General features: G+C 40.3%; 1 protein-coding gene across 1 annotated transcript; it reads left to right on the top strand.

Annotated features, from left to right (window-relative positions):
• The first annotated feature begins 7,759 nt into the window (after positions 1–7,759).
• LOC111672151 (capping actin protein of muscle Z-line subunit alpha 2) lies at positions 7,760–27,009 on the top strand. Its single transcript, XM_023429475.2, has 10 exons — positions 7,760–7,913; positions 19,370–19,433; positions 21,199–21,250; positions 21,605–21,668; positions 22,807–23,013; positions 23,909–23,988; positions 25,413–25,491; positions 25,746–25,817; positions 26,175–26,237; positions 26,863–27,009. The coding sequence occupies exons 1-10, from the start codon at positions 7,830–7,832 to the stop codon at positions 27,001–27,003; spliced, it is 906 nt and encodes a 301-aa protein (XP_023285243.1). The 5' UTR covers positions 7,760–7,829; the 3' UTR covers positions 27,004–27,009.
• Positions 27,010–27,052: the final 43 nt, after the last annotated feature.

Genomic DNA, 27,052 nt, shown 5'->3' with positions numbered 1-27,052 from the left:
GCACACACACACACACACACACACACACACACACACACACTGCCATACCACAAATACCTTTGCTGCCTTCATTAAGGATTCTCAACACACATTACACTTCACGTTGTTTACTTACTGCTGCTAAATCTTTACCAGGATGAAACATTAACACAAGAGCAGAGGGGCTTGTTCTTGTTATGGGTTGTTGGCGCCCCCTATTGAATCTGCATTGCTCCTGCACTTACGGAAAGACTTCATCAAGAGTATGGACTCTGGACACAAAGTGGAAACACCACATGAAAGAGAAACACTTTCACTTTGAAGTAATGGTACAAATCCAGCTGCAACAGTGAGTCATAGAGCAGCTGCCAACCAGCAGCACTTATCAGTTATAAAAGATTACAATTAGCATTTGATTTGATATGTGAGTTCATAAAACAGCAGGTGACATTACAGAGTTTGAAAGAGGCAAAATCCAGTGTTTAGAAGTGAGGAGGGAAAAAAACAAAACAAAATTCAAGGCATATTACTTTGTTGTGGTGAAATGAAGCACAGGACAGTGTATTGAATTTGCTTTGTTATTTCTTCCGAAGCTCCACGTGGCACGCCCCCATGTTGTGTTTTAGGCCACAGTCAGAACATGAACTGTTGGTGCAGCAAACTGAGGAAAATCCTTGTGCGATCAAAAGCTGCGTGTGGCTTTTGTGACGCACCTGTTCCCCAGCACTTTTACACATATGTGCAGAAACGCATGTTAAAGGTGCATCTGTGCAATAATATTAACTATACCAAGGGGAACAGTCTCGAAACCACTGACAAAGTTCACTGACAAAGAACATGACCGCTGACAGAATCATTTCTAAATGCCACCAAAGCCTCAGTAACGGTGATAGCATTGAATCAGCAGCCACAACACCTTCACAAAACCTGTGCATTGTGAGCTTTGTGACAGCGGCTGCTATTTGGAAACCGCTTCCATCCACGCACCACACACAGAGACACAGCACCTGGTGTAAAGTGACTGGAGCCTTGAGCAATGGAGGACAGAGTTACAAGTTTATGTCTAATGTCTGTGGGCGACTGTTAAAACACGGTGGGAGATCCGTGATGATGTGGACAGCCAGAACATGAGATGGATTAGACTCCATGTGATTAGACTGTTCCAGGCAGGTAATACCCCCCCTTCATGCACACGGCTTAAACAACTTCAGATTCATCGCATGGACACTTAGACTTAAATCTAATTCAGTGATGTCCCTAAATGGCAGATCTGAACAGGGATGGACATTTATGGAAAAACCCTGGAGCAAAGAGAGTGGACTTCTACGTCCTTCATCCCCACGAAAACTACAATTTTCTTCTTGAGGATTTGTGTGTCACATTTCATTAATGGTATGATAATATTTGAAGAAAAATAAATACCTTTCTGAATTCTTATACCATAATTTGAGTGTAGAAGAAGAACAAAAACGACAGGTGGAATTTTATTTAAAGAATTCTGTGTAAAAATATACGTTTATGTCAATATTTCAAGACCGAGCTGATTTACATGCTACAACCAAAGAGCAGAGCCCACAACATAACATGATTTCTGTGTTTTCTTTCGCAATGAATCAGCACTGTGTGTGTTTCCACTTGATGAACGTCTCACTTCGGTCCGCATTTCTTCTTTTCCTCATAGACGCTGTTCATCAAGACCCGTCGTGAGCGACTCAAACGTGGGCTACTTCTCCCCATTTTTCACCTTCAGCTGCAGCATGTGTGTGTGTGCGAGTGAGGCCTCAATCCATAATTCAACATGTGGTCCAGGTACTTTACGGTGAGCACATCTTATAAATTCAGACCTACAGGCTTGTTGGCTGAGGATCTTCATTCCAGCATCCAATCGGCCGAGGTCAGCGTGCCTTACTGTACGACCCTGGAGATGAGTTGAGAGAAAGTTTTTCTTCTCTGTGTCTGCTGTGACCGCAGCTCTCCTGGCTCTCCTGGTTCTCCTGGCTCTCCTGGCTCTCCTGGCTCTCCTGGCTCTCCTGGCTCTCCTGGCTGGCTCTCCTGGCTCTCCTGGCTCTCCTGTACTGCGGAATTAAATTCTTTCTCGTAATTCGCTTTTTATTGCTTGTCAAGAAACGGCAACGTCGTGCAGAACAACGATGAGATAAAAAAATAACAATGAAACTAAGAAAACATGGGAAAAACATCACATGCACATGGGGGGGTATCATAATGCTATCACTCACATGCCACCATAACAGTAGTATAATTATCACGCCTATATCTATATATCTCTTATAGCTGTAGTATAGTATAGCTGAGCACATAGCTGCTACTCACGCATCTTATGTTAATAGTATTTAAAGGCAGACATCACAGTACATTAGGTTCATTCCTATCTAAATAAGTATGACCATCCCTCCCATATACTGATCCCACCTTATTGGGAAAGCAACATCATCAGTACAGTACAATACAGGCTGTTTCTCACATATTGTATTCATATAGGGGCCCCATATTTTCCCAAAATGTTTAATTTAAAAAATAATTGTTCATAGTTTGGGATATATTTTGGTCGTTCCTCCCCACCACTCCTTAAAAGGGATGATATTTTTTGTTTTCCAGTGTCTGAGCACAATCCTACAACCTGTGGTAAAGGCCAGTCTGCACCCCTTCTGGTATTATGCCTAATAATACCAGAGTGCAGGGCTCTGCAGCATCTCTGTACCAAGTACTTTGCTGAGGAATGTTAATATCTTTTCCCATAAGTTCCCAGTCATTTGGCATTTATACAACAGTCGATGAGTGTGCCTCTGCTCCTTCAGCATGTATCTGAATCCCGTAGTTTTAGTCTCACCATCCTACAGGCAGCAACGTCTTTAAAGGTTTTTGCAGTGTTATGTGCTGAAAAAGGTTGTTGATTAAAAGATGACTTTTTTTGGTTTTAATTCGAAGAGAAAGCCAACTCATAAAGTGTTTGCCATAGAAGGAATTTAGCATCAAACAGCCATTCCATCGTGGCTTGCAAGTTTCTGAAATATTAATCCAGAAATGTAAACTTGAATCCTCAGACGTCTGGTTTGAAGCTTCCTCGCCAGAATAACTCCCCCATCACTCATACAAAAATGTAATCGCTGTGAAAGGGCCGATAATCAGGACTGGGAGTGCTGGTGTACCAAGGAATTCCAGGGGAGTGTGATCACAGCCAGGCTGGCGTTGAAAGCTCGTATCTGTGGCTTAGTGGGACACCAAAGTCCCAGAAGACCATGAGGAGAGTTAGCCGGTGGGAGGGAGCGAGGAGAATTTTTGTAAACCAGCAGGCCTCAAAATTTTCAGCCAGAAGGAAGCTGTTTTGTATCCACACGACAGGTGACAACAGCATCCTCAAAAGCAAGCCAATAACATGAAAAAGGAACCAAAGGAAAAATACACATTTTTAAAAGTTACCTCAAGTAAAGAATAAACTGTCAATGCTAACGTGGATATTTAGCATTTTAGCATACTGTTTAAAAATGCTGATATCTGCTATTTCAAACTGCAGCTCAGCCTTATGGGAATGTCAGTAGTTTTGCAGGAAAGGTTAGGGGAAGTTATTGTGATTCATCCAGAAGGAAACTGCAAAATGTATTTGAATGCCTGAACCAAAATTCATAGCAAGTCATCCAACAGTTATTAACAACTTTTTTTATTTAAAGCCAGAAATGTAACCCTTATGGTGCTAGAGGAATAGTCAGGGGATTACCAAGGTCAGAAGGAGTCATGGATGTCTGTACAAGATTTTGTGCCAATCCAGCAAGTGGATGCTGAGAAATATTTAATTCATGAGTCATTAGGATTCATTCTCTGGGCACCGCAAATATCTGTACCAAATATGAAAGCAATCACTCCAAAAATAAAAAATGTCAATGTCATGGCGGCACTAGAGGAAAAGCCAGAGGATCAACAAAGTGAATAGGATTCATCCTCTAGGGACCATGAATACCTGCACAAAACCATGTGACAATTCATCCAGTAGTTGCTGAGATATTTGGACCAAAGTGGTGAATCAACTGACTAACCTATAGAGCCACACCTCTAGTGTGGCTGCAAAAACAGCTCATCTATATCACCTCGCAGTTGCCAAGAACCACATCCTGACTTCACCCAAAGGTTTCTACCTGCATGTTTAGACCCCTGCTTTAGATCAACAATTCAAACCCTCATCCATCTGCACTGGTGCTTCCCGCATTTCAACACAGCAGCTATTGAACTGGCACAAAGCAGACTACAACAGATCCTGTCAGGAGGTGTGGAAATACAGTCTCAATCGTCCCCATGGCGCTGCCTCCTCATACTTTGATGCGCTGCCAAGAAGATATTTCTCACACTGATACTCAGATGGCAGGGGAACAGAGAGGGACACAATCACTCAAAAATGATACATACAAAAGTTGTACTACTTTTATATCTTAACGCCTCATCGGTCTGCATCTTTTGATACCTCAACATTTTAGAGCCTTTTGAGTCTTGTGGGTGATTATTGTCTAAGTGGGAACAGTGTAATGAGTATCCGAGGTGACTAACCAGTGGCTGAGGGTGAGTCACAGACCGACCCCCCTTTTCACATGCTGCAGTTCTCAATGCTCCCATTTTGTCCCTAGAGGTGATGAGTAGCTCCAGTGTCGACACAATGGCGGCACTGCAGGCCATTCAAGTTCTAGGCAGATTACAGGGCTTTTCAAATCCTCTGGTTTGATGCCTCATCATCCCAAATCTGAAACTGCACAATTGCTCAGCCACTTGTGCTGATGCTGGGGCCTCACTAAGGAGGGAGATAAAACCTCAATGATACTTTTGGGCTTCATCAATCATAATTTAAGTATTCAAGAACAACAAAACTTTTTTTAAAGTCAACTAAGATTGTCTTTTGAATGGATTTAGTTTAAAATGAAATGAAAATAGCAAAAGGGCGACACAGCCTGATGCAACAAGAGTAAAATTGTGTGCGTGTAGAACTGTAATGATAGATACAGTAATGATATATTATAGGACTCTATTGTTAGTTCAAAGCGGAGTCATGGATGAAAGAGAAGGTGAAGGACAGACAAAGTCGGGCTTGTTGTAAGACATAGATTACTATCATCGTTCCTCTCACTGCTGTAATAGTGGTATATAATACAGTGGCGACATGAGCACTGAAGTGACCCCACCAAAACAAACACAGAGCTACAGTGTTGGCATCGCATGAACACCGAGCCTTTTCAAAGGATGGATAAATTACAGTCTTGGAGGGAAAGGGAAAGGGCAAGGCAGCGGGGAAGAACTTAGCTGTCATGTGGCAGTTCAGTTTGAAGCGCTCATTATGCAGCTCACTGGAGGCTTAACAGGTACCTCATGAATCTACCTGTTAATAACAAGGTTGCCAGAAAAACACAGATACCTGAAAAAAAAAAGTTGTTGTAATTTAGCTGTTGCTATGCATGTAGTAATATTACAGCACAGATGGATTATAAGGCAGCTTTTGCCAAAAGGTTAGCGTTAGTTGCAGCTTGAATTAAAACTTATAATCAAGCTCAAACTCAAGCTAACTATGTGACAAGCTAATATCCCAGTTAGCTAATCAGCTACCAGCCAGTTAGCTAACCAGCTAACTGGGCAGTAGGCAAATTTAACACAACCTGAGGTAGAAAGTAACTAATTACATTACTATAACAATAAATATTTACAATTACATACCTGTACTTTACCTGAATATTAGAACTTTATGCTACAATTTAACGTCTCTAGCTTATTTCAAAGGCCAGTGTCCATGATACTTTGATACATGTTTTGACAGATAGCGTTAGCCATTTACAGATTAATATTTTACATACAAACCTATTATCAATTTATAAAATGCAATGCGAAGATCAAACTAAACTAACCTAAATATTTAAAATAGTCAAACTTAGTTCAGCCTTTGGCTACAGCATTAAAATGCTGCTCACAATCATGTGGTTTGCTAGCTAACAGGTTGACATAAACAGATTCATCAAATTTACATATGAATGTCCCATTTCTGTTACAATTGATGAATATATTTATATTAATGAATACAAGCGAAATCCATCTGTCCTATTGTATATGTGTCTGCAGATATGTGTGTATTTCACTTAAATTGCAGGGATTCAATTTCCGTCTGGTCCCCACAAGTTTATTTTGTGGGCACAACCTTCTTTTTTTGGGGGGGGGTCAAGTTTAGGTTGGGTTTCTTATAGCCCAAGGGCTGAGTTTAGGCTGGTAATGATGGGTAAGGTTAGCCTAATACAAGGCTTAATACAAAGACTTCAAAAGGGGCAAACACAAGTGATAGGTTTGTGTGTTTCTGCACATGTGGAAGTGTCATATTGCATGAATCAGGAAGATGTGATGAGCAAGACCTCTGTGACTAAAGGAATGCAATCAACCAGACTTCCTTCCACCAACGTCTCTGCTTCTTCTCAGTGCTCAAGCAGAATTCTTTGAACCTACTAAACCTAACAATCATTCCACCATCTGTGATAATATTTAACCAACCTCTCTGTTTCTCTCTGCCCCTCCCCCTCTGTCTCCGTGTGGCAGTGCGGTTTTTGTATTAAGTATTAGGTTACATTATATTTTTTGATGGTAGTGTGAAAAGGAATAAGATAGACAGTGAAACTGATCTCATTCCCCTTAACATCACATTCTTATAGCGCCATTAACTTTAGGAAAAACAGTGTTTGCTCGCCATCTAGTGGTGAGGGGGAAGGCGTACACAATGTGCCAGTATCTCTGTGTAATCACAGGGCTTTCCCCAGATTTTTTGTGATGATGAGGAAGACACGCTCATAATATGAACCATTACATTCTGAGCAAGGTACAGGTGTAAATGTGAGGGACTACATCAATATAAAAAGAAATACTGCTGTGAAAGAGCGAAATAAAAAAATCTTAATATAAACTCAGAAGTACTCACTCCGCATTATTAAGAATTAAATAGTTTATTTGTTGATCATCAGGAGCAATTTTTGCATTACAGCAGCACAAGAAAAATACCAGAATAATAGATAGGAAAGAATACATAAATTAAGTTAGAAAGCTATATACAGTACATTACCCTAGACCTGTGCGTGCAAAACCGATAATACAGCTATTAATTTTGCAATATCCTTTTTTCTAATTAATTATTGAGGAATTATGCAAATGCCTGAGCTTCATGCTGCCCAGAACTACCACTTGTAATGCATGTTTGGAGTGTCATTGTCTTTTAAATTACTTGTTGTGTTTTGAATAAATGGCAAAAATTCCAATTTTAAAATGCCAATTTTCTATGATACTAAACTCAACATATGTATGTCAATATGTACGAATATGCCGACTTGTGCTTCAGGGAATAATGAGGGCATTTTCACAATTTTCTGACATTTTTATACACTGAAAAATCTATTGATTATTAAATTAAATAATTGAAATCATAATCAAACCTTTTGATAATGAAAATAATTGTAGGTTGCGCCCTGACCGTACTCCTGTGATGGAATAATACTAGCTACTTAACACAGAAAACATTAAACTAAATTAAATATATAAATGGGCTGAATACAAACTAAACCAGTAAGTATTAAAACTAGATTTTGACACAAGGTCTTTCTACAAACAGATGGATGGAAGGCAGTTGATATATTGCTTCTTTTTGTTTTCTTTTAACGAATTGGTGAATAACCAAATCATGTAGACAGAAATGATGTGGAGCAAGCCTGGGGTTGCCCAGGGTTGCTCCATATCATTTCTGGTAGTCCATCCTCCAGCCACTATAGACACAGACAGTGACTGAGAATCAGTCAAAACTAACTGAACCAAGCTGGGAAGCCACCCATTCGATGACGTCACGAGGCTCTGACAAGCTGGTGGTGCCGGAAGAAAAGATGGCGGATCATGAGGAGCAGCTATCCGACGAGGAAAAGGTAAGACGCCGATTTAATCACAGGTTTTATCCACCCAGCGGAGCACGTAAGCGCCCAAATTTTGGGTTGCATTCGTGTCCGTCTCCCGGTGTATCCTGGCGTCGTCTGGCGTTTTTATTGAATTTGTAGAAAACCCCAGGCCTCGGCACAACCGCTGCTGCTTCTGCTCTTATTATTTTTAGCTCAACTTCCGCTCATTTGCGAATCTCAAACGGAGGCTCCTTGTACGGTCCTGACTCAAAATAGGAGCCATGTACATATTATAAATTCATCTAAGCTCACCACCTACGCCCTTCTCGTTCTGTGGACATGTCATTTCGCCCCTGTGTCCCTGGTCGCTTGTGTTATGGAAGTTTTCATACACCAAAGATCGGTAGCTAGTTAGTTTAGCATAGCCGCAGCCCGCTATCAGATAGCCAGACTTGCTAACACGCCCTTTTCGCTCTTTGACACCGCTTTTCTGTCGTTACACATAAAAAATATTCTGAAGTGGTGATTTTACTGGTTATTTATTCCTTTCAAATAAGCCGTATGACCGCAACCATACGCGTTGCACAAGCTAGCTTGCTAACTAACTACTGCAGCTGTAGTAAGTAACGTTTCACTGTCAGTACAAATATGTGGGAACTTGTATGAGCTTCACTTGATCAACGACATGAAGGAAATGACCCAAAATGTAACATCACGCATATCAGTTATACTTTAGCAAAAGTATTCATACGTGCTTTTTACATTTTAAAGTCTATATGTGCAGCTGTAAAGGTCCAACACAAATATTTATTCTTTTAATAGCGGTGTAACAGAAAACTGTGGTAGTCAGTTTCACACTGGAGGCAAGTTTCACACCCCATCACACCCCTGCTAGTATCTGGCGGTACAAGCACTGTTCGCTTTCCTTTTACATTTCCTTAAGAGAGAACAAACACACACACAGCCAATACCTTATCTGATCTGTTTGCAGGAATCATACTTGCACTTTATTTTAATTTAGTTGGCAGACTTAGATTCAATGCACATTTTAGCCTGTGTTAAGCTTTATTTGCCTTTTGGTCAGGCAAACTGGAAACAGACCTTTTATCAGTGTGATAACTGCTGCTCCAGCCCTCAAGCCGAAACTATTTATTAATTAATTGACAATGTGATAGTTATAGAATCCCAATAAATTACTGGTTACAGCTGTAAAGATGTAAGTTATTGTAAATTTAATACTTGTCAGTGTTCATCAGAATTTGCCAGCAAAGTTGAGACATCTTTATGAACTCCAATAAGTTGTGATTGTATTTAACATTTTTGAAAATATTTTGTAAATTAAATGACCTAACTTTTAAGTACAAAAATAGCCAGTAAATGAATGTGTTGGCAAAACAACTCATGGTCACCGCCTCACCATACGTCTTAATGGGGGTATAAGCATGGAGGTATGTGCATACATGTATCTAATACCCTGTGTTGTTGCTTGTTAATATCACAGTAAACTATTACAAGCATTCTTTACTCTGTGGGTTATGTAATACACCATTCAGAGTTAGAACAACGCCTGGTTTTATTTTGTTCACTTCCAGCCTGAGTCAGAAGGTTTTTTTAGAGTTTAGGCAGCTCATTGACCCGCGGGTGTGACTGCATCACGCTCATCAACACACAGGCATCAGCTGTTAGTTCAACATTTTATTAGAGGCCTCGGGTGAGTGTGTGTGTGACTGCAGACACCTTGTGATTTTGTAAAGTAACACGTAAGTCTCACCATCAATAAAGTTTTCAGGTGCGTCCGATGTGAAGCTGTGGTAAAACGGTTAACAACTTTAGATGTTGGTGCTGTGAAGAGGATGGGAGCTCTTTACATCTCTTAACCACATTGGTTTCCACAATTGTTGAACCACTTTCACCGTTTGACCAGACAGTTTAATTTTGTAGAGCTGAAAGAATGCTTGTTGGCGACCTGCCAGGCAGACTGCAAATATTACGCAGTATTTAGCTGGTGGGAACTGTTAATTTCCTTCTGAGTATGATTGGTGTGAGACCAAAGTGGTTACATTATGCATCCATCCACTGTATGTTGTGCAGTTAATAGCAAAGCATTTCCGTGAAAATACTGCAGTTGAATTCTGTACTCTGAACGCCGTCTCTCCGGTGTATTTGCTCACAGCAATCAGCCATCTGCTCTGGCCCCTAAGCTTGTTTTATGCAGCTCAGAGAAAAACTGCAAAGGAAGGAAACAACTGTTGTCTCTGCCTAACATAATGACAGTGAGTTTAAATAACTTTTTCACTGGCCAGTCATGATTTGTAGAATTAAAGTAAAACTCCAAATGATGTTTGATGACCTGCCAGAGACGGTTAGATTGGACAAACCAAGCCACAGTCAGAATCTCCCGTCACAGCTAATGGTACTTTCCCACACTGAGCGACGAATCTGCGAATGTTCTTTTGGTGGAATTCTAACCGGCTATGATCCGACATTACTGTGATGACTGTTTAATCTACTTTGGAAGAAATAGCACTTTTGATACGTAGCTTTAGAAAAGTTAACTGAGGCAATTTTGTTTTGTTTTTTTTATAGTGAGACATCTGCATGCATCTGTGTCAAATACAATAAATAGATTTGAGTTTGCCTCTGTAAAAATGCTTCCTGAATGTGTCCCAGGGGACTGGGGAATTTCTGTCCTGTTGCTGTTGTGGCTGTCCATGTCACTGCGATTCTTAAAAAAGAAAAAAAAAAAAAGACCTAAAAGCTTCCTGGATGGGAATTAGTGAAAAGTCTCTTCCACTTGTTAAATGATTAAACAGCAAAATGAGTCTCCTCTCAGCCACAGATACGAAGTGCTGCTTGCAGTCTTTTTAAATCATTTGGGCACTGGCCTGCCAGCTTCCTGATTACAGCACAGAAACCACACGAGTATAACAGGAAACTCTTATTACTCAGTGCATTTGCTGTCTCTTCTTTTGTCTGTACGTAAGAACATTGGAAGGTGCCAGAATCAGAAACAAAGCACTTTTACTTCTTAACTTGTCAACTTGATTGTTTGTTATTTTAGGAAAAGACCTGAAACAATGACGTGGTAGCCTTTTTAATGGTGTATTATGGCTTTAAAAAAAACATCTGTAAAGGAGCTGGGTGTCTGCTGTGGTTCCTGTTTCAGAGAGAGGCAGAACTTTCTGTTCAGTTTAGTGAGGATGCATTATGTCATGAAAAGGCTTATATTCAAGAGAGGAAGTTTTATTGCTTTGATGCTGACATGCTGTTAACATCAATTCCTATTGAACCTGATTTGATCATTCGTAAATTGGTCAGCTGTAATTTCACCATAGTAGCATCAGCGTTTTTGACTTTTACAGTTTAGTTGAACCTCTAGGTTGTTCAGCAAAAACAGCTTCATACAGTCAGAAGGTGGTGGTTTAAAGTTTTTTTTTTTTTTTTTACAAATATATTAATACCAAGATCATTAACTGTGCATAATGATTTTAGCTCTAAACTAGCAGGTAGTAAATCACTTGTCACGGGAAGTTAGCGCACATAATAGTCAGATAGTTAAACCAACATACAGAGGTCAGCATAGATAAATGAGCAAGCTAAACAAATGTTACAGTTCCTCTTTATCCCAGTCAGATTCCATAATAAGACATAAGACACAGCACTCCCTTTAAGTTTGGTGAGAATGTACTCGACACTGACTGAGATGTGTGTATGGATGCAGTCTTTGTTGGAGCTACAAGGTGTAAATTATGAGAGAGTAGTATATAGCTATAGACCACAAACGCACCCTTTAACTGGTTCGTCGTCATCATACCTTTCTCACTTGTGGTTAATTACATGTGGCATGTATACAGGTAAAAACAGCAATGCCGCGATACATGTTGACGGTGCAGTAGCTAAAGAGACAGAAAAGAAAAGACTTTGAAGCAAGCAGCACAGAAAGTGTGTGAAGTTGGGAGCAGTGGCTTGATTCCCACTGGGGGCACCAATGTAATGAATGCATGTAGAGTAATTATGAGTGGAAACATTCACTGAATCCCATGTATAGAATTAAGCCCATCTAAATATTTAGGCTATGCATGTGACATGATCTGTATAAATATCGGGATGGTAGAAAAATTAAATCCAGAACTACAGAATTGCAATACAGAGTGCTTTATATCATACAATATATTACAGAAATAGAGATAAAATACATTCTTCTTGTTCCTCATACACACCAGACCGGCTGAATAACTCAGTTATTACACTGGAGACCAGAGAATCCCATTTGATCAAGTTTTTCTTTCTTAAAATTTCCAGTTTGAAAGGAGGAGTTTTATTTCTGTCTCGGTAAGAAGGGACATAAAGAAACCACAGATAAAGTATAATCCTCTTTAACACTGTGCACTAAATTAAATAATGGTGTGGTTAAACCATCCCTCATTTTACTGGCGAGCCACTGGAAACTCCCAGCAGCCCTGAGCTCGGCTCAGCTTGTGAATAGCTGTCTTTAGACCATAGTTGGATGCTGAAACTTAGTGGCATCTCCCTTTAACTGAAGAATGCGAAAGACAGAGGAGTGCTGTCTATACGTGCCTGCAGCAGTGTCAGAGATCTGGAGATGAGGAAACAACTATGCATGAGTTTTTGTCTCAACCCCTGGGTAGAGTACAGTGTCTTCAGGGCCCAAACTGGTGCCTTGTTCAAGGGGTAGAACAAGCTGGAGCCTCCTTAGTTGATCTTCAGGCAGAGAACTCCCCCTTTTCTCCTGAGGACAGTTTTGAGAGCGGTTACTTCTGTTGAAACTTTCTAGATTAGTAAGCAACTTTAGAAACTTTGCTTTAAGCCAGATAACAAACCAGTTGACCCAGGAGTTTCCTATAAAATGATAGATGTTAATTTGTAAAGACCAGTGGCTTTTCTCACTGTGGTGTCTGCATACTGGAGGCTGTAATGCAAGCCAGTGATATTCCATATATTGCATAGCTGGCTGCTTAAGGTAAAGTGACACTGCTTTTACCAGCACAGTGTAAGGATAAGTCATCGGGGTGGGCTGAAGGTGACAAATGAGCACATTGAAAGTTGACATGGCAGCATTATTCAGGTTCAGTATTTATGCAGCAGAGCGAGGGCAAGGTCACGAGTTTGATCCCTCTCAAAGTAAATATAGTAGCATGTGTGTTTTGCCTTTTTGTAAAGGCATCTCTGGTGCTCATACCTTGCAATGGGTGCCCGTCAATATATATATTTTTTTTTACCATTTTTGGACTTTGGCGACAGCAATGCACGCCGTTACACACATCCATGTTTACTTTTGATTTGATTTTTTCTGACATTGTAGCTCACGAATGGAAGCGCAGGCGGCAAAATCTCATGTGCTGTTGAAGCCATGAGTCGGGGGAGTTTTGTCACTGGCAGAGCTGCATTATCTCCAAACTTTCACAAACGTCTGACAAGTATGAGGGCAAAGAGACGCCCTCACTCTGTCCTCACCTGCTCAATAAAGAACGTTTGATACTACGGGTCAGGTTAGAGACCTCCTTCAGGTAGGAATAGGGTGAATATCTTTATATACAAAAAACAGGGCTCACAGTGACCGATCATCATAAACTTTCCATTAGTGCCAATAGCCTACACCTTGTGGCTCAGAGTGAACTACTCCTGCAATTTTTCTCACCATTTGACCTTAACTGGATATAGATCTGTATACTACATCTTGTATTAAAATCACATTTATTAGTCCCATAGAAATTTGAATATAGAAATCAAAATATAAAAATGTCGCACATCTGACAGGAAAATAAAGTTGACGAATTACCATGCAACTTTTAAGCAAGTGTGAAGTTAAGTTATGAATACATGACTGAGATGAACTGAAACTGATGGCTGCCTGAGCAGAAAGAATGAAGAACTGAATATAATTGTTTCAATAAAGCGACAGGTTTCTGTTTCTGAGAGTGTGTATCTCCAACTTCACAGACCCTTATTTCTTCATTTTAATCCTGAGTCGACGCACCGCCACCTCCTGATTTTCATTAGCGGAGGAACATTTCTAGTGTGCCCATGGCTGCCTGTCATCCCGCTGTGGACTTAATATTCATGAATTATTGCACCCACATCCCAGCCCATCCCCCCCCCCCCAATATTCACCCACATCTGCCTGGTTTCCCTCTAAACTTGGCCCTATCTGTGGTGTAGCATTTCAAGGCGCCAGGGCCGCCTTCTCCCTCTCTATCTAGGATATTGAAATGGAGGCATGCCAGAGAAGAGGATCAAAGTCAGGGAGATGATGCAGCTTAAAATGCCCGCCGGACAAAATATTGCCTCAGTTTATTCCTGCTGGGGTTTTTTTTTTGTTTTGTTTTTTTATTCTCCCATCATGGATCTGGATTGGCATGATAAGGCGATTTTGATGCCAGGATTTGGATAAGTGTGGTTTCAGTGTCAGTGGGTGTCGTTTGTGATCAAGAAAAGGGTGCTCCCTGAGAGGGTGTTGGGATAGTGTAGTGGGAGTGTCTGTATCAAGCAAAGGAGGGGTTGTTGGGTAATATGAGGATGAATATACAGTGAGCAAGTTGAAAGAAAAGAGACCAGCTGGTGTCTAGGCCACGAGAGCACAAAGACATGAGAAGCCCACACTACAGGGGGTGCCTATGTCCCACGGGCTTTGTGTGTGTGTTGCTCCAGTGTTATTATTCCAGCTCCATGGTTGGACTCCAGACTCCATTCCCTGAGAATCTGTAGAAAGATAAAGGAATTGACTGTGGGAGATGATAAAAAAAAAAGCCCTTATTTCAAGTAAAAGAAAGACTTTGTCCAATATCGCGATAACTGTGACTAAGACATGTTCAGATAACACACACAGCAGCTGTCAGCCATAATTACCTGCTATCACTTTGCTCCTGTTCTCGTTCTTGACATTTGAGAAGGTGGAATGAAATTACTATTACTATTTAAATTATTATCAAAATTATTGCTGTTTAATTTTCTGATGATGGGCTTATCGATCAACTAAAACTTTCCGTGCTAGTCTAATAGCAGATATCGGATCAGTGCTCGTTTCTAGTGGATTGATCCAAGGCCATGGGTCAGTGTTTGTAATCCAAAGATAGGTAAGACAGGTTAAAAGGTAATCAGCAGTAACCCAGTGAGACCAAGTAGCAGAGTTTGTCTGACAGGTTTCATTCACCAAAGACTGTGAGTTAGTTAAAATAGTTCCCTGTAGAGACTCTTTTGCTCAATCTCGGCCCTTCGTCTTGCACGTGGCAGTCAGTACTCAAGGCTAAAACTAGGTCTCAGAGCGCTGAAGTGTCCCAGTAGCCTGTGTCCCAGCGTAACACACTGCCACTCGAAGGAACATTTAACCTTGGAGCTCAACATTCAAACTGCTGCTCTACAGTAATTACCCCTGCACAGGAGGTTATAATTTGTCTGCTAGCTCAGACTTTTAACACATTTAAGTTAGGTTTGGTTTAAAGCTTAAAAACTGACCAAATTACAACATCTACCTCCATTTTATTTGACTTTGTGAAATCTCTGCTTGAATTCCTTCATGGTAAGAAGCTGGTAAAATAACGTATGAAGCAGACTACTTCCTCCTGACTTGTGCAGTAGGTTTGTGGTCTTGGCAGTTGATGTACCATCTTGCTATCTAACAACAGCACAATTAGATTGAGTTCCTTAATCCATATTATTATAGGCAATGAAAAAATGGTTATAACCTTGTTTCCAGAACAGTATTTGTATGAAGTGTCACTGTAAACTAGAGATATGCACAAGTATTCAACAAAACAATTAAATGTTGCTACCCTTGCTAGTCGGAACCAAAAATACTCTGCATCCCTAATGCGCCGGGTAACCGTTGCGTCTAAGATGTTACGCAGCTGCCCGCCACTAGCCTGGATGTTGTAAACCAGCAAGGTGGGAAGTGGGTCTGATGACATCTCATAAAGTCAGGTACAGTTTGGCTGTATTTAGATATGGAAAATAAAAATAAGGTTGAATGTAGGCTGTGTCAGAACAAAGTGGCACAGGCATGTGGATGTTAAGCTCCAAGGAAAGATGGCTGCTGGTGCTAGCACTGCTAATGTTAGCAAATCACTCGGCAAACCAATATGACATAGTTTACCTGCAGACGCTGTGATCCCTCTTAATTTCTGATTAAATTGAGGTGAATTTGGACTGTTTACTTGACTAGTCTAGATCTAAATTACCATTTAAGCTACTGAGAAATTCGTCCTGAGGACCATCCCTCCTGTAATCCTGTAAACACAGAGCGATGATGTTTAATATGGAAATAACCAAAAATTAGTACTTTCATTTCATGTTTCATTCCTGTGTTGTCTGAGCAGGATGAAGGCTCTCGTCGCACTGCATTAGTGGAACTGGTTTCATGTACTTAGGGGAAGAGGAAGTACTACCCTGTTTTAACTAGCTTTTAACAGTCAGTGCCTTACTCATAATCCGCTAATGGAGTATCTCTCTTCTCTCTTGTCAGTGATTCATTTGAACCCACATTGTGCTCCCTTGGCTTCATCTCCTCTGCTCTCCATGCACTTTAAAACGGTTAGCATGGCTCTGATGTGATTGTAAAACCAATCCCTGTTCATTCCTTTGCAGTCTTTTACTGGTCTCTCCCCCAGTTGTTCACAGAGGAATTATGTCTTCAGCAGTGTTAATTTGTTCAGTGTATTTCTGTTTATATCCTAAAAGCACCAACTGTCTATGGACATTGAATATTTTGTCTAGACTTTTATTCTTGTCAGGTTCTTCCATGACCCGCCTGTCTTAAGGCTGGTGAGTTGGAAACTAAATTTCCTGTAGGTGTGACTGTATTTGTCTTTCTCTGTGTGTCAGCCCTGTAATAGACTGGCAGCTTGTTAAAGGTGTACCTTGCCTCTTGCCAAAGGCATGCTGGGTAAGGCTTCAGCCCCCTCATGAACCTGAGGAGGATAAGAGGTTCAGAAAATGGATTTATGACAATCATTACACTATTACATTACACTGAACTGGCAAGACAAGACACAGAAAAGACATTGAAAAGCATAGTGTAATGTTGTTATTGCTGATTATGAGACTGTGGGTCTGCTGAACTTAGGCTCTATTAATAGACTTTATTGAAACCAGATCTGGGCATAGAGAGAGGTCAGTTTGGTGTCAGATGTTTCAGTTTGGTGAGGTCAGTTTATTTTGTCGTTACACCTGCATGTTTATAAATGGATTTAAAGATCAAACTATCAATCGATTAATTTGTGAAAAATATTTGGTGTGGATAGGATACCAAAATAGAGGAACTTTGTTTTATCTTTTATTTATCTGTGGTGTAAATGTGGCCCAAGATATGCACACATAGACAGGTAATTTACTTTGGTTCAGATCAAGAGAAAACTAGATTCAACCACACCAGATTACTGTTTTTTAAATTTGTTTTCTGGAATAAAAATGACAAAGACTTACTGCACCGGAGGGCTTTGACAAATATCTGATCATTAAGGTCAGATGAACTACAGGCAGACAGCCTGTTCCAAGAAGCATCTGAATGAAACCCAGAACTTCAGTCCCTGACACAGATGTGAGATTTAACTGATCGGGATGACTTGGGTTCACTACAGTGTAAACCTTGGGACTTCTTGGGACAGGCCCCTGGAGTATCTGGGCGATGCTGTCTGCATATGGAAAGTGTGTTTACACTGCCGGGCCGTCCCGGATAATGAGGGAGACCCAATGCAAATGACTCTTCCCACAGGGTTTTCAAGTCACAAACACACGTTCAGCTTAATGGGGTCATGATGATGATCTCATGACAAAAGATTAGATTAATGCAGATAAACTTTGATCTCAACATTACACACACACACATACAGGCGCAGACACACACATGTTCCTCCCCGAGTGCCTTCCTTTCTCTCAGCATCGCTCATTAGCGAGAATCAATCTGCAGCTCTGCGCGAGTGCCGGAGCACTTGTATACACACACTGCTAATAGGGGCCCAGGGGAAACACACAAACACACACACACCCTCACACACATACATATAAACACCTTTCACCAGCCTGTGAGATGTGTGGGGGGGGGCACTGAGCCACTGAGCCACTGTGCCCTGTGAGTGATAGAGGGAGGTAAAGAGATACAGAGGTAGGAAGAGAGAGAGAGAGAGTGTATTAGTCCTCAGCACATTTTTATGTCCATATATGGTTGTAAACCTTGCGGGGGAGGGAGGGGCTGTCGTCTCGCTGTCAGTTTGACATGTGACCTGGAAACAGGAAGTGTTGTGGTGCAGAAGAGAAGTGAGGAGGAGGAAAAATGACTGCTCAGATGTGTTGTAGACTGAGAGAGACACTGAAGCGCCTCACTCCACCCTCCAACCTCCACACCAGTGACACAGTAACATTACACCCCCTGTTGGCCACAATGCAGATATATATATATATATAGTCGGTGTTTACATTGTGAAATCTGGGCATTAAGTTAGTGCAGTTACAGTGAGAGCAGCACTGGGGTAGTTCACAACTTAAGCAGACTTACAAAGGACAGAGCAGTGGTGGAGGAAGTGTAGAGATCCTTTACTCAAGTAAAAGTATGAATACAATAGTGTAAAAATATTTCTGCAGGTTCTGCATTTAAGTAAAAGTATTACAGCAATTAAAGTATGAAATGTGAAAAGCACTCATTATTTCTTTCTATCTTTTCAATGTGTTTGAAAATGCTGAGTTGTCACCAACATGTAGACATATGTATGATGTTCTTAAAATACTGCTCTGTCAGTCTAGTCAGATTATTTTTACCTGTCTGTCAGAAATCAATTCTCACTTTCAGAAACGTGTGCGAGAACCTTGACAGATGTCACAATAACAGATCGCTGACCTTATTAATGAAAATCATAAACAAACTGGTTGTAGTTATCCCACCATAATGGAAGACGACACCTGTTATAAGAAAATTAAAACTTTCTGATGGGATGAAGATTCTTGCAGTGCTTGCACTTTGCAAAATGTAAATCTAGCAATCAGATGAATATAGTGCAGTAAAAAGTAAAATAGTTCCTCTAACATTTTGTAGACTAGATGTACAAAGTAATAGGAAGCGGAAATACACATGCACATAAAACTACTGGAGTACAGTACTTGAGTAAATGTACTTAGTTACTTTCCACCACTGTGGCTGAGAGTTTCATCTTGTGATAAAGTAGACAATTGTGACACATTTCACAGACCAGCAGTCTGACTTATACTTGAATACATGTAAATATTTTAAATATGATATTGAGCATGTGCTAAATCTTTAATGTTGTTGTTAAAACCTATTTAGACGCGTATGTGAGGGCTGGGTTGGAGGTGCATAGATGGAGGAGGGGTTCTTAATATTAATATGTCAATCTGAAAAATTGATCACAATAAAAATGAAATGTTGAGCTGTAGTCTCAGATTTTGGACGGTGTGTCTGTGTTTGCTGAGTGACCCCCCCAGCCTTAACCTGTACCTGTACTTTGTGTCTTTGTGTGCAGGTACGCATAGCAGCTAACTTCGTCATCCACGCCCCACCAGGAGAGTTCAACGAAGTTTTCAATGGTGAGTTCTTTTCCTCTACATAGAGTGTGTGTGTGTGTGTGTGTGTGTGTGTGTGTGTGTGTGTGTCATAAACTTATTAATAATTCCTGGAGGGTGAAGGGTGATGTAATTGCTTGCTTGGCTCTGTTTGAATTTAATGTATGATTTGATTTGAGGAGTGCACAACTTGATAATGTGAGACACAGATTCATCACAGCATATAAAAAGTATTTAGGACACTGTCTGAAATACAAAAACAGAACCTTTTGTCTGGAGCAAAATTTAATTTAATGGACCTTAGGTGACTTTCATTTCTTCCTACAGCATTGCTGGTTTATTTGCATGCGCTTGAATATAACATGTTATTAGATATTTTCAGTTTTGTCACTTAGAAAATTTCAATTTTCAAACTCCTGGATAAACAAAGATTCTGGATAAGGATACACTGAGTTTGGTTTGAATTTACTTTTGTGATTCCTCACTACTTATTGGCCTGTATAAACACCAAAAACAATATATTTGCGATTAGCTAATATTGGCTGAAATACTGCTGAGGTTGAATAATGCAGAGGGTTTTGGTCATTTGTTATATGAATATTGAGATTCTTCTACAGGATTATTTTAGAGAGTCACAATCCTCCTTGCCATTACCTCCACTTAAGGAACAGCTTGACACGAAGACAAATCTTCTTTAATCTGTTGTTTTGTTGTAGAGTTTACATAGATAATTCATGTTAACAGAATACACAACAGCCTTACACTAGTGCAGCACAGTTAATCACACCTAAATGGAGTGAAACCATCAATGTTATTACTTACGTCTGTGATTGTTCTGCAATGAATCACCAAGGACTTATTATTTTTTAATACACAACAGTGACTTTTACTCCACTGGCTGTTTACAAACTATCCACTGTATCTAAGTGAGTCATTTTCAAATGAGTAAATACATCATATTTCTGATGCATTAGGTGGATTGTGTAGGTTTATTGTCAAATGAGTTGCTTTTCGGAGTTCAGTGACTCTCGGCAGTTGAGCAGAAAGTTTATTTTAGTCTCTGTAGGCGTGCTAGTCGCACCGACTGCTGCAGTTTTTAACATGCGAGATGTTAGAGGGTGAAGCCTGATCCCACTTCTGCCTTGTGAAAACAATTGTTTCATGTCGTCTTTCTGACATGAAATAAAATAAGTAAGGAGGAATTTAAAATATCTTGGGTCAGGAAAGTGCTGATTTAGGAGACGTAATGGAGCTCGACAAAATGTAAGGAAAACTGTGCGACTCTGCTTTGGAGGAATCGTAGCTGGAGCTCACCCTGCAGCAAGTGTTGACACCACAATGTCAGAGTAGCGCCCCTTGAGACTGTGTGTGTGTGTGTGTGTGTGTTTGTGTGTGTGTGTGTGTGTGTGTGTATGTGTTTTGGCTTTGTTAAAGCTTCGTCCTGCCTCGATAAATGTCGTCACCTCAGAGGAGCGCCGGGGGGCTGTCTGTCTGCTTCTTATCACAGCCTGACAGCCACACACACACTAAAACACAATCCCCTATTGCCTCTTTGCCCCCTTTCATCTCTGTGTGATTTTACAGCCGTTTCCACTGAGCTAATTTACCATGTCTGCTTCACTCCCTTGACATAAATGCTGCAAAGATTGACTGCAGGCAGCTTTGTCTTTTGTGTGCGCGTGTGTGTCACAGTGCTAATCTGCTGTACCTGTCTTCTCTCTCCTCTCCTACTTCCTCTTCCCTCCTCTTTTTTCTTACTCTCTCCTAATCTCTTTATTTTACTCCTCAGATGTGCGATTGCTGCTCAACAATGACAATCTTCTCAGGGAAGGTGCAGCTCAGTAAGTCGTCCCCCCCCCCCTTGTTCTACATCCAGCTCTTGAAAAGTGATTTTAGAATTTGCAAAAAGACTTGAAAGTATGGAGAGAAACATGGGTCAAAGTTCAGCAAGCAGCGCCTCTGTATCTCCAAACACTGGTTGTTGGGTGGATGTCCAGCCTTTTTATTTACTTTTTTAAATATGATCCAACAGTAAATGAAAATGAAAGGGAAAGGAGTCTTAAGATGTAGACTCATTATGGCTTTAGTTTACATCCGTATTACCATTTAAATACAGTCTAGAAATGATGTTTGGACAAAGTGCTGAGTTTAAAGTATGAAGTGTATGAATAAATTTTTTTTGCCTGTCTTTGCAGTGCATTTGCACAGTACAACTTGGACCAGTTTACCCCAGTGAAAATCGAGGGCTACGAAGAACAGGTGAGTTGATGTGTGATGTAATCTTGTGTATGTTGTTAATCCAGTTCATGTCCATATGTGTCACTCATCAGGTAGGACTCCACAGTTACTAGTGTGTTACTACCAGCCTCGACACTGTGCGGCCGGCTGGGCCTCGTCCTTTCCGACCGTTATACCTACATTTCACACACTGGCTGAAACCTTCAACGCCGACTGAGTGCTCATGTTTATAAGTTAGTTACAATAAGTTTATATTGTGATGTCCCATTAATAGTTCAAGCAGACTACAAGGGTGAAAAAAATTTACTTAGCGTGGCAACAAATGAACATGGAAGTGTGTAAAAGCTGTGATTATTTAAATTATTTTAACGCAGAGTGATAACTAAAATAATGTTATAATCTCAAACACATGGATATTTCACAGTTCATAATCTATATCCATATGGGTTTAACAGTCACGTGTTATTGTACACGTCAGTCTCTCAGTGTAGCTCTATGACAGTGTAACACAGTTTGCTTTGCAAATGTTAAAACAGTGGAAAGAAGAGACAATAACAGAAACATAATACCAGCATTGTGAAGTGGGGAAAGCAACAAGCTCATTCAGTTTTTATTATTGTTGCACTAGTATCACGGCCTTATGGGAATTAAAGCAGAGACAGAGACACCAGTCCCAGTGGTCCTTCGCCTCCTCAGGAAACAAGATCACAAACACGTCTTTATTTTAATGTCATTGTGCTGGTGTCTGAGTTTGTGTGAAGGTTGAACACGGCGGTGAAGCCTCAGCAATGATTGCAGTGTCTTATGTAATGATGTCATCATGTCCCTCTGTTCCCACATCACGGGTTGAAACTCCCCTGTCTTATACCCAGCAGGCTGAGCTGAGTGTCGAGGTGGAAGACAGCAGATGGAAAGTTCAGGCTGATGCCTGTGTTCCCATTTGAATTTACGTCTTCACTCTTCTCTCCATTTCCACAAAATCTCCTGCCTCCTGATATCTGATTGTTTGTTACGTTTGTCTTTTTACTTGTTTAATTTTTCTTTTTTATCTCTCTTTGTCTTGTTTCTTATTTTTCATATGGCTTTCCTTTTTTCCTTTTCCATTTCTTATTTTTCTTATCCTTCCTCTAATTCTCCTCTAAATTCTTCTTCTCTCCAGGTCTTAATCACAGAGCATGGTGACCTTGGAAATGGCCGGGTCCTGGACCCCAAGAACAAGATCTCCTTCAAGTTCGACCACCTGAGGAAGGAGGCCAGCGACCCGCGGCCTCATGACGTCGACGGCTCCCTGGAGGGCTGGAGGAGCGCCGTGGACTCAGCCGTCAGGGCCTACGTCAAGGAGCACTATCCCAGCGGAGTCTGCACCGTACGTCCCAGCCCACTTCGTAATCTTCGTTGCTGTATTCTCAGTAACTAAAAGTAACACTTCAGCTCAAAAACATGAAAATTCTGTCGTTGTGTTTTACTTTCAAGATGCAGTTTTGCTGCCACAGTTGCCTTCTCTCCGACAGTTGATGAATGAAATCTGATTGTTTTAGAGTAAAACAGTTTTTACAGTATGACTCGAACGTTAGGAAAGCAGAAGCTGGTGCGTCCTGCAGTTCGCTTTAAAATACAGCAAATGTAAAACCAAAGCAGGCGTGGATGTATAACACCTTGCACTATGCAAATAGTGGTTTGACTACCTTAGATACGGCCCGAAAAACTGTTTTTATAAAAGACAACCCACACGTTCAACACTTTTTTTTTTTTTTTTTTTAGATTATCATAAACATGTTTAGTTAAAATGTGGGATTGTTATCTGGCACCAGATACCAGTCTTCATTATATCCATTTATCTAAAGTGTCTGGTCAGAGTGAGCAAAGGCAACAAGAACTATTTCAACCCATCTTGTACACTGCAGGATTTAATGGTAGGCCTATATTTAGAAATTGTTGCAGTTCACTCTGTAAAGCTCCTGTTGTGCTTCTTATTTATTAATGCGAAGTGAACAAAACACTTCTGTCGCAGACACAAAACAGTTGTACTCTATGTGGTTTGCTTGATTGCCTCTGAAGACACTGTGCGTATTACAATCTCTAAGTTGCAGGTTGGCATGTGATTAATTTTGTAGCTGTTAACCACAAACCACCGTGTGATTCATCCGATGCACATGTGCAGCAGTAAAGAAGAAGTTGTGGTCATCAACTAGCAGGGGAAGGTGAAAAACTGTTGGCATGTGAATTCAGGTCTGACAGTGTCGTTGCTTTTCCCCGTTTAGATTTACGGGAAAACCATCGATGGACATCAAACCATCATCGTGTGCATCGAGTGCCATCAGTTTCAACCAAAAAACTTCTGGTAGGTTTCAGTCACTTACTTAATGCATCTTTCATTTTGCATCAGTGAGATTTGAAACCTCTGAGATATATATATATATATATATAAAAGATATAATATTTTCTTCTTTCTACGCAGCATGTACAATTCCCCACGATGGTTTCTAAATCATCATCCTAAACGGCATCTTAAAAAAAAAAAAAAAATGTTGAAATTATGAAGATCTTCAAAAGCCTAAAATGTTGTTTGATATGTACAAGAGGCTTCGAAGGCATTACTTTAATTGGCACTTAACTCTGGAGCACTAGACTGTTGGCCCTTGTAAGTGTTGCTGAGCTGTTTGTGATCGGGTTAATCTAATTGGATAAGAACTGCACCAATCCTCTTTGGTGCTGGGTTTTCCAGACCTTATGGGTTGTTTGGTGTAATGATCCCTCAGCTTCTGTATGCAGCTGCCACTGGTATCAGCAATAGTAAATATAATTAAAAGATATATATATATATGCTTTTCCTCTTCAGTGTTTGCTTCCAGGTTTATAATTGGACATAATTTGGTATTTAGATTCACCTATTTTATGTGATTAGAGCTTTTCCTCCCTGCTTTAGAAGAAAACTCTTGCTCTTGACATTTCTGTAAATTGGACTACTGCTCCTCATGTAATAAAAGAAGAAATCTGACATCATCTCATTAATGAAAAAAAGTTGTTTTATATCAGATGATGGTAGCTGCATGGAGACATTTAATAGTCTCCATGCTAATTTATTTATATGTGTACAGAGGAGGGATATCTTTCGAGTTATCTTTATAAAAGTCTTGGTGTTATATAATGATGATTATTAAGAAGTTTCGGGAGCTCTGCTGGAGGGATGAAACGGATCATACTATGGTTGTGATGATGATAGTGATGGTGGGTGTCGGTCCAAAATCTCCTACAGGTGTTAAATCAGGTTGAGATCTAGTGACTGTGGTTCACAACATTTTCATACCTAACCATTCAGTGACGTGTTATTGCCTGTGTTATTTAAATATCAAATCTTGAGCCAGCTTATACACTGGTTTCATCAGTACAATAACTCTTTATGTTTAAATATGTCATAATACAAGATGTGACATAAGGACGCTCGAGTGAGAACATCCTGCAGTGCTTCCTATCTCTCTGGATTTTTTATTTTTTTTACAAAGCTCAAGATAATGTTTAGCTTCTAGATCTTAACTAACAAAGTGACAAAGTGTGGTAAATATTTCTGTTTCCTGAGGCAGACGTGTTGTTTTGTTTTGTTTTTTTTCAGCGAGGTACAGTTTCAGATTCAGTTTGGTCCTGTGTGATGGGACGGCCCTGTAAAGCGAGGAGCATTCATTTTTGTGTGATATCGTTGTAAGGAGTGGTGTTAAGAGGTGTAATGAGTGATTAAAGTCTGGTTTTTGTCTCTTCCTCTTCGCACAGGAATGGACGCTGGAGGTCAGAATGGAAATTTACCATCTCCCCCTCCACCACTCAAGTGGCAGGAATCATGAAAATCCAGGTACTTGGTTTAAATAATCCACTCTGTGAAGCGATAGACACATTTGTTGTTACAACGCACAAAGTACAATGATATAAATATTTCTGTCACACTCGTGTCACATGTTTCTACTTCATCAACAAGACTCTTTCTTTGGTTTTCTGCTGCTTCTTTCATCAGAGTCTTTGTGGTCTTGATATTATTTCCTTCGTGGAGATACAGGATGAATTTTTTCGGCTCCAAATGAACTGAACCTAAACTTTTGTCTTTTCCAGGTTCATTACTATGAGGATGGAAATGTTCAGCTGGTGAGCCACAAAGAGGTCCAGGAGTCCATGTCAATTTCTGTGAGTATAGCTGAACACCTTTTTGTTTGTGTGTACGTACACAGACGAGGAAATATAACATGTCGTCGCCGTCAACAAATTTCATTCAAGCCATTCTAGTCATCCCAGATATAATTCATGACGTCTGATGTATTGAACATATTACTTCCACTGTTTCCCATCCACCCCAGTTGTGGTTTTACCAGCTGAAGAACCAGTTTTAACCTGCTGACAGTTGCCTGGGAATGTGTTTTCACTAAATTGTTTGCAGTTTGGAGGTGTTAGTTTTGGTTGCACCTTCCCCCAGTCTTTTGTTTATGACACTTTTCCCCCTCGACTCTTAAAATTAATTATGTGCGTCTTCCTGTCACCTTTCAGAACGAGGCTTCAACTGCAAAGGAGTTTGTTAAGATCATGGAGGCTGCAGAGAACGACTATCAGGTATGTAATCTGAAATGGATATTCTGAGTTCAGTATGATTTCCGTTTGTTGCTGGGAAATTGAACTGTCACCTTAGCTTGTGTGGAAAGAGGATTGTTCCGTTTCCAGTCAGGGTTGACACACACACACACACACACACACCTGAAACTTTCAATTATTGATTTATGGATAGGATTTTTAGGGGGAGGTATGAGGTTGGCTGAAACGAGACATCATGTTTTACTCTTGCCAGGATTTTCCAAGTTTTTCTCTTAGTCTACGACCGATGGAAAGCTGAGTCACCGATGAATTCGGATGTTTTATTTTAACAGAGACTGCTCTTCCACAGCTGCCCACTCATTAAAAGAAACTAAAGATGGCACAAAACACTGTCATACATAAATTGTATTCTATTTATTTATTTTTAAATCTTGGGTATTTTGAAATGTAATTTGAAAAACAAATCAAGCGAACATCCTGAGACAATCTAAAAAGTTAAGTTAAAGTTAAAAGTTTTAATTCATCATCCTACACATTCGGCCTCTGGCAGCGAGAAACGTTTTCAAATTTGAATCTATTTGAAAGATTTTATGGAATATATTCTTATTTCCTTTCCTCTCTCCCATCTCTCTGTTGTTCACTTCAGACGGCCATCAATGAGAATTACCAGACCATGTCGGACACTACCTTCAAAGCCTTACGCCGCCAGCTTCCTGTGACACGCACCAAGATCGACTGGAACAAGATCCTGAGCTACAAGATCGGCAAGGAGATGCAGAACGCTTAAAAACAACGGAGAAGATAACAGACAACTCCCACCCCCACCCACCCCAAAC

Source organism: Seriola lalandi, unplaced genomic scaffold, assembly GCF_002814215.2.
Source record: "Seriola lalandi dorsalis isolate HSWRI2012SDOR001 ecotype SW California unplaced genomic scaffold, Sedor1 jcf7180002054894, whole genome shotgun sequence".
Classification (NCBI taxonomy): domain Eukaryota; kingdom Metazoa; phylum Chordata; class Actinopteri; order Carangiformes; family Carangidae; genus Seriola; species Seriola lalandi.
This window is presented reverse-complemented; position numbering and strand designations above follow the sequence as displayed.